This window comes from Alexandromys fortis, unplaced genomic scaffold (genome assembly GCF_014885135.2).
Source record: "Alexandromys fortis isolate MF-2015 unplaced genomic scaffold, M_Fortis_MF-2015_v1.1 scaffold_873, whole genome shotgun sequence".
NCBI classification, from domain to species: domain Eukaryota; kingdom Metazoa; phylum Chordata; class Mammalia; order Rodentia; family Cricetidae; genus Alexandromys; species Alexandromys fortis.
In genome coordinates this window covers 6,834-13,628 of record NW_026068739.1, presented here as the reverse complement: position 1 = coordinate 13,628, position 6,795 = coordinate 6,834, and the positions used below count along the sequence as shown (strand labels likewise).

The 6,795-nt window shown below is 49.9% G+C and overlaps 1 protein-coding gene across 1 annotated transcript; it reads left to right on the top strand.

The window, feature by feature from the left end:
• Window positions 1–1,266: 1,266 nt before the first annotated feature.
• Window positions 1,267–6,792, top strand: LOC126496030 (uncharacterized; the record flags this gene model as incomplete). Its single annotated transcript, XM_050133612.1, is given in 3 exon segments — window positions 1,267–5,268; window positions 6,125–6,246; window positions 6,547–6,792. Coding segments are annotated over 3 exon segments (4,368 nt in total), but the record flags the coding sequence as incomplete, so codon positions are not given.
• Between the last annotated feature and the right edge of the window lie 3 nt (window positions 6,793–6,795).

The following is a 6,795-nucleotide window of genomic DNA, read 5'->3' as shown; positions in this document are numbered from 1 at the left end:
CATTTGAGGATGAATTTGACAGGCACTCGAGCCGTTATCGGCGAGAGCCCATCTCTATGACTCTAGCAGTGATCTTGGGCCTTGGGGTGGCAGCTGGTGTTGGCACCGGTACTACTGCTCTAGTGCAGAGTTCCAAAATTCCCCAACATTTTGAGGAATTAAGAGCAGCTATTGACCAGGACTTAAGGGCCCTAGAACAATCTATCACCAAGCTTGCAGATTCAATAATCTCTCTTTCCGAGGTAGTGTTACAAAATAGGCGCGGGTTAGACTTGCTATTTCTTCAAGAAGGAGGACTCTGTGCTGCCCTAAAGGAACAATGTTGTTTCTACGTAGACCACTCTGGGGTAATTAAAGATTCGATGGCTAAGCTCAGAGAGAGGTTAGACAAGAGACAGAGAGAGAGAGAGGCACATCAAAATTGGTTTGAAGGCTGGTTTAACCGCTCCCCCTGGTTCACGACACTCATTTCCACCATCACTGGTCCCTTGATCATTCTATTACTCATCCTAACCTTTGGGCCCTGCATCCTCAATCGACTCCTGATGTTCATTCGTGAGCGACTTAGCATTACTCAAGCTTTGGTGTTGACCCAGCAATATCATGCCCTTAGGGATAATCCCTGAGAATCTCAAGATTGAGATTCGACCAAATCAAAGGGGGGAAATGAAAGACTTTGAGACACCTTAGCACTACTGCACCCCCCATCCTGGGAACCAGGCCTCTAGCATTAGGAGGCACCTTAGCACTACTGCACCCCCCTTCCTGGGAACCAGGTCCCTAGTAACCAGCCACGCGTGCACGGGAGCTTTGAGTACTTTCCATCCCCATTGTAGTCTTTCTCCAATAGACCCGGACCCTGGAACTGGGGTGAGACGACCTGCAGGTGTTCCTCCTTGTAACCGCCATAACATTGATCAAGTAGAGTTAGCTGACCATTGTATGAACTAGTCAAAACAGTTGACAAATGATTTTTGGACTTTCCCTTTGATTCTGTACTACCCCCTCCCTGAATTTGTGGTTTTTTCCTTTAAAAGAGCTTGTAATAGACAAAGCAGGGTCCTTCTCCTCTCGAGGCTGAGGGACCTCTGCCGTGGCAGAATAAAAATTCCTCTTGCTATTGCATCAACCGTGCTGTGAGTGTCTCTTGGGGCGACCTCCTCCTTGGTGGGGCTTTAGGGCCCAACATTTGGTGCGTTGGCCGGGAAGTGCTGGTCGCCCTCAGACCCATTCCTGACCCGGTTGGAGGTAAGAGCGCGCTTGTCTGAATGTTTTATGTTCGTCTATTTCTGTTATTGTGCCTTATGTTTATGATCATCAGGGATTTGGAGGAACATTGTACCTGCGCAGGGCTAGTATTTGAAAGGGACCAGGCAGTGGGACAGACGTGTCCGGGAACACTCCCTGGCCCAGCCGTGGAGGACGCTTCACAGGCAATTTGTGAAACTAGGAGCGACCAGGTCATCTTAGTTTCTAGAGAGTGTGGTTCTTATCGCCCACTCCCTTCCAGGTTTGTAATATCAGTTTTACATCAGTCTGTTGCCGCGCGGCTCTCGGTCTTGAGTCTGTGTCTGTCATTTTGTATTGTTGTTTTTGTCTTTGTGTTTGTTTTTGAGTTGGAATCTAGTACAATGGGACAACAAATAACCACCCCCTTAACTTTGACTTTAGACCACTGGAAAGAGGTTGAGGACAGAGCTCACAACCAGTCTATGGTAATCCGAAAGAAACGCTGGCAAGCGTTCTGTTCCGTGGAATGGCCCACTTTCGGAGTGGGCTGGCCACAGGACGGAACATTTAATCTGAATATTATTTTGCAGGTTAAGACAAGAGTCTTTCAGCCTGGCCAGCAGGGCCATCCTGATCAAGTTCCTTACATCGTAACTTGGGAGAGCTTGTCCAGAGACCCTCCGCCCTGGGTCAAACCATTTGTCCTGCCTGCGGGAGCCGGAAACCCAGTACCAGCTCCCTGGCCCTCCACCACCCCTTTGACTCCGAGGGCGGCAGCAACCCCAACTGCCCCTCCCCTGGACCCGTTGTCCTCTCTCTTCCCCATGCAGGAGCGACCGAAACAGAAGTCCCAGACCCAGACACCACCAATCCTCTCTGACAATCAGTCAGACCTCCTGCTTTTTGACCCTCCTCCTCCTTATCCCCGGCCTCTTCTGCCCCAGGCCGAGGCAGCCCCCCTCGCGCCTGTTCCTGGGGAACCTGCTGAACCTGATATAGACCCTGACAGGCCCCCTAGCCCTGACACGACTGATACTGCTGAGGGGGGGCCTAACTCGCAGCCAGCAGGCCGGCTGCGGCTCCGCAGAGGGACATCTGCAAGGGAAAGGTGGACTTCCCAGGCACTACCCCTCCGCTCAATGGCTGACCAATTTCAATACTGGCCTTTTTCAGCCTCTGATCTTTATAACTGGAAACTTCATAACCCCTCCTTTTCCCAGGACCCCCAGGCCCTTACTGCCCTTATAGAATCTGTTCTGATTACTCACCAGCCCACTTGGGATGATTGCCAACAGCTTTTGCAGATACTTCTCACTACAGAGGAGAAACAGCGTGTTTTCCTTGAAGCTCGGAAGAATGTCCTGGGAGCTGACGGAAGGCCAACCCAGTTGCCAAATGAGATAGAGGATGCCTTCCCTTTGACCCGACCCAATTGGGACTTCAATACTCCAGCTGGTAGGGAGCGACTTCGTCTCTACCGTCAGATTCTGTTAGCGGGTCTCCAAGGGGCTGGCAGACGGCCCACTAATTTGGCTAAGGTAAGAGCAATAATACAGGGGCCTGAGGAAACACCTGCAGGATTTCTAGAAAGGCTATTGGAGGGGTACAGAATGTACACCCCTTTTGATCCCATGGCAGCGGATCGCCAGGCTGATATAATAATGTCTTTTATAAGCCAGTCAGCACCTGATATTCGTAGCAAGCTGCAGAGGATGGAGGGACTGCAGGGTTACTCCCTCCAAGATTTAGTAAAGGAGGCAGAGAGAATTTTTAACAAAAGAGAGACACCAGAGGAAAAGGAAGAAAGAAGGCGCAAGGAACAGGAAGAGAGAGAGGACAAACGAGATAAAAAGCGTAGTCGTGAGTTAAGTAAGATCTTGGCCACAACAGTACGCAGTATAGAGCAACCTAAGAAGCGCCAGGACAAGGATAGGGGAGACAAAAGGCGGCCACGAGTGGACCGAGATCAATGTGCCTATTGCAAAGAAAGAGGACATTGGATCAAGGACTGCCCAAAACGTCCAGCTGAACCCAAGAAAAAGCCAGTTCCTGTCCTAGCCCTGGAAGACAGTGATTAGGACAGTCAGGGCTCAGAGCCCCCCCCTGAGCCCCGGGTAACCCTTCTAGTGGGGGGGCACCCTACCACATTTTTGGTAGATACTGGAGCCCAGCATTCGGTCCTCACACAAGCAAATGGACCTTTGAGTTCAAAAACCTCTTGGGTTCAGGGGGCCACCGGGGGAAAAATATACCGATGGACCACAGAAAGAAAAGTTAATTTAAACACTGGTCAAGTGACTCATTCCTTCCTCATGGTGCCAGAATGCCCCTACCCATTGCTGGGCAGAGACCTCCTGTCCAAAGTTGGGGCACAAATTCACTTCTCAGAAAATGGGGCCTCAGTTACTGACAATACTGGCCAGGCTCTTCAAATTCTAACTTTAAGATTGGAGGACGAACACAGACTGTTTGAACTGCCTCCTCCCCCGGAGCTGCCCATCGATAACAAATGGCTCCGTGATTTCCCCCAGGCCTGGGCGGAAACCGCAGGTATGGGGCTGGCAAGCAATCAACCTCCTTTGATAATAGAGTTAAAACCATCAGCCACTCCAGTTTCCATAAGACAATACCCCATGAGCCGCGAGGCCCGAGAAGGAATCAGGCCCCACATTCAGAGACTTTTAACATTGGGCATCTTAAAGGCCTGCCATTCCCCCTGGAACACACCTCTTCTCCCAGTAAAGAAGCCAGGCACAGGGGACTACAGACCAGTCCAAGACTTAAGGGAAGTTAATCGCCGCACTCTAGACATTCATCCTACGGTGCCCAATCCTTATAATCTCTTAAGTACCCTGCCTCCGACCCATGTATGGTACTCAGTACTTGATTTAAAAGATGCTTTTTTCTGTCTGAGACTTAGCCCTCAGAGCCAGCCATTGTTTGCCTTTGAATGGAAAGATCCTGATTCAGGAGTTTCTGGGCAGCTCACCTGGACGAGACTACCCCAGGGATTCAAGAATTCTCCAACTCTATTTGATGAGGCCCTACACCAGGATCTGGCCAGTTTTCGCACCGCCAATCCAGAGGTAATCTTACTCCAATATGTAGATGACCTCCTGCTGGCCGCAGAGACTGAGCAAAAATGCCTCAGAGGGACTCGAGCCCTACTCACCAGATTAGGTGAACTGGGCTACAGGGCATCTGCTAAAAAGGCACAGATCTGCAAGAAGCAAGTAGCCTACCTGGGGTACCTCTTGGAGGGTGGACAGAGATGGTTAACAGACAGTCGGAAGCAGGCCGTGGCACAAATTCCCCCTCCCAAAGGGGCGCGAGAGGTCCGAGAGTTTCTGGGAACTGCCGGTTTCTGTAGGTTATGGATACCGGGTTTCGCTGAAATGGCCACCCCACTGTATCTGCTTACCAAAGCCAACGTCCCTTTCTTCTGGGGAGAGGACCAACAACGGGCTTTTGATAAAATAAAAAGGGCCCTCCTTTTGGCCCCTGCTTTGAGTCTCCCTGATGTCACCAAACAATTCACCTTATACATAGACGAGAACAAGGGAGTAGCAAAAGGGGTGCTGACTCAGAAACTGGGACCCTGGAAAAAGCCAGTGGCCTACATCTCCAAAAAGATGGACAATGTGGTGACAGGATGGCCCCCTTGCCTCTGTATGGTAGCAGCTGTAGCTACCCTGGTCAAAGATGCAGATAAATTGACTCTGGGCCAACCGCTGACTATAATAGCACCTCATGCTTTAGAGACTGTAATTCGTCAAACCCCTGATAGATGGCTCTCCAGTGCCCGTATAACCCACTACCAGTTGCTATTGCTCAACCCTGAACATATCACATTTGGAAATGCGACGTTACTGAACCCCGCTACCTTGCTCCCCAATTCGGAACCCACTGTTTGGGTACCTCATGACTGTCATCAGATATTGGCAGAATACCACGGGACCAGGGATGATTTGACTGATTGCCGGCTCCCTGATGCAGATTATACCTGGTTCACAGATGGCAGCAGCTTCTTCAAAGAAGGTGAGCGAAAGGCTGGGGCGGCGGTGGTGGATGGACAAAATACCATATGGGCACAGGCATTGCCCCCAGGAACCTCTGCCCAGAAGGCAGAATTAATAGCCCTGACTAAGGCTTTAGAGCTAGCAAAGGGACAAAAAGTAAACATATATATAGACAGCCGTTATGCATTTGCAACAGCCCACGTCCATGGGGAAATTTATAGAAAAAGAGGGCTGCTAACTTCTGCTGGAAAAAAAATTAAAAATAAGACTGAAATCCTGGGACTATTAAAGGCCCTCTTCCTACCCAAGAAGGTGAGCATTATTCATTGCCCAGGACATCAGAAGGGCAATGATCCTATTGCCAAAGGAAACCAGATGGCAGATGAGATGGCTAAAAAGGCCGCGCTTAACTCAAAAATATTATCCTTGGCAGAGACACCACCCTCCATTGGAAGATCATTTCCAATATTCAACCCAGGATCTAGAGACTATTCAGAAACTTAATGCAGACTTTGATGAACAACAAAAAGCTTGGAAATATCAGGGCAAAACCATGTTGCCCAAGAAAGAAGCTTTTGAGCTGGTCACTCAAAGGCATCAGTGGACTCATTTAGGACATAAAAAGATTAAAGCGCTTATAAAAAAAGACAGATTTTTATATTCCAGGTCTTAACTCACTCATACAGCAGGTGACATCAACTTGTGTCCCCGTGCCAAAATAAACGCAAAACGGCAAAGTGCCCCTGAGGGCATAAGAATAAGGGGAGACCGACCTGGTACTCATTGGGAAGTGGACTTTACTAAAATAAGGCCAGAAAAATATGGTAATAAATATCTCCTAGTTTTTATAGACACCTTCTCCGGTTGGACTGAAGCTTTCCCCACCAAACGAGAAACGGCTCAAATGGTGGTGAAGAAGATACTAGAAGATATTTTTCCTCGGTTTGGCCTGCCCAAGGTAATCTGGTCTGACAACGGCCCGGCCTTTGTCTCCCAGGTAAGTCAGGGTTTGGCCAAGACACTGGGGATTAATTGGAAATTACATTGTGCATACAGACCCCAGAATTCAGTACCGGTAGAAAGGATAAATAGAACCATGGAGGAGACTTTATCCAAATTAGCTTTGGAATCTGGCGTTAGAGACTGGGTACAGCTCCTTCCCCTAGCCCTGTTCCGGGTGCGGAACACCCCTTCTCGGCTTGGACTTACTCCCTATGAGATCCTATATGGGGGGCCTCCCCCATTGGCCTCCTTTAGGGCCCCTCCTGACCCCGCTACTCACAAACCTGATTTGCAGGCGCTGCTAAAAGCACTTCAGATCGTCCAGGCCCAAGTGTGGAGACCCCTAGCTGCTGCCTACCAGCCTGGGCATCCGGAGATCTCGCACCCGTTCCAGGTTGGCGATTCTGTGTACGTGCGGAGACATCGGTCCCAAAACCTTGAACCTCGCTGGAAGGGACCCTACACCGTGCTTCTTACGACACCTACTGCCCTCAAAGTGGACGGTATTGCAGCCTGGATCCACGCGTCTCACGTCAAGCCGGCA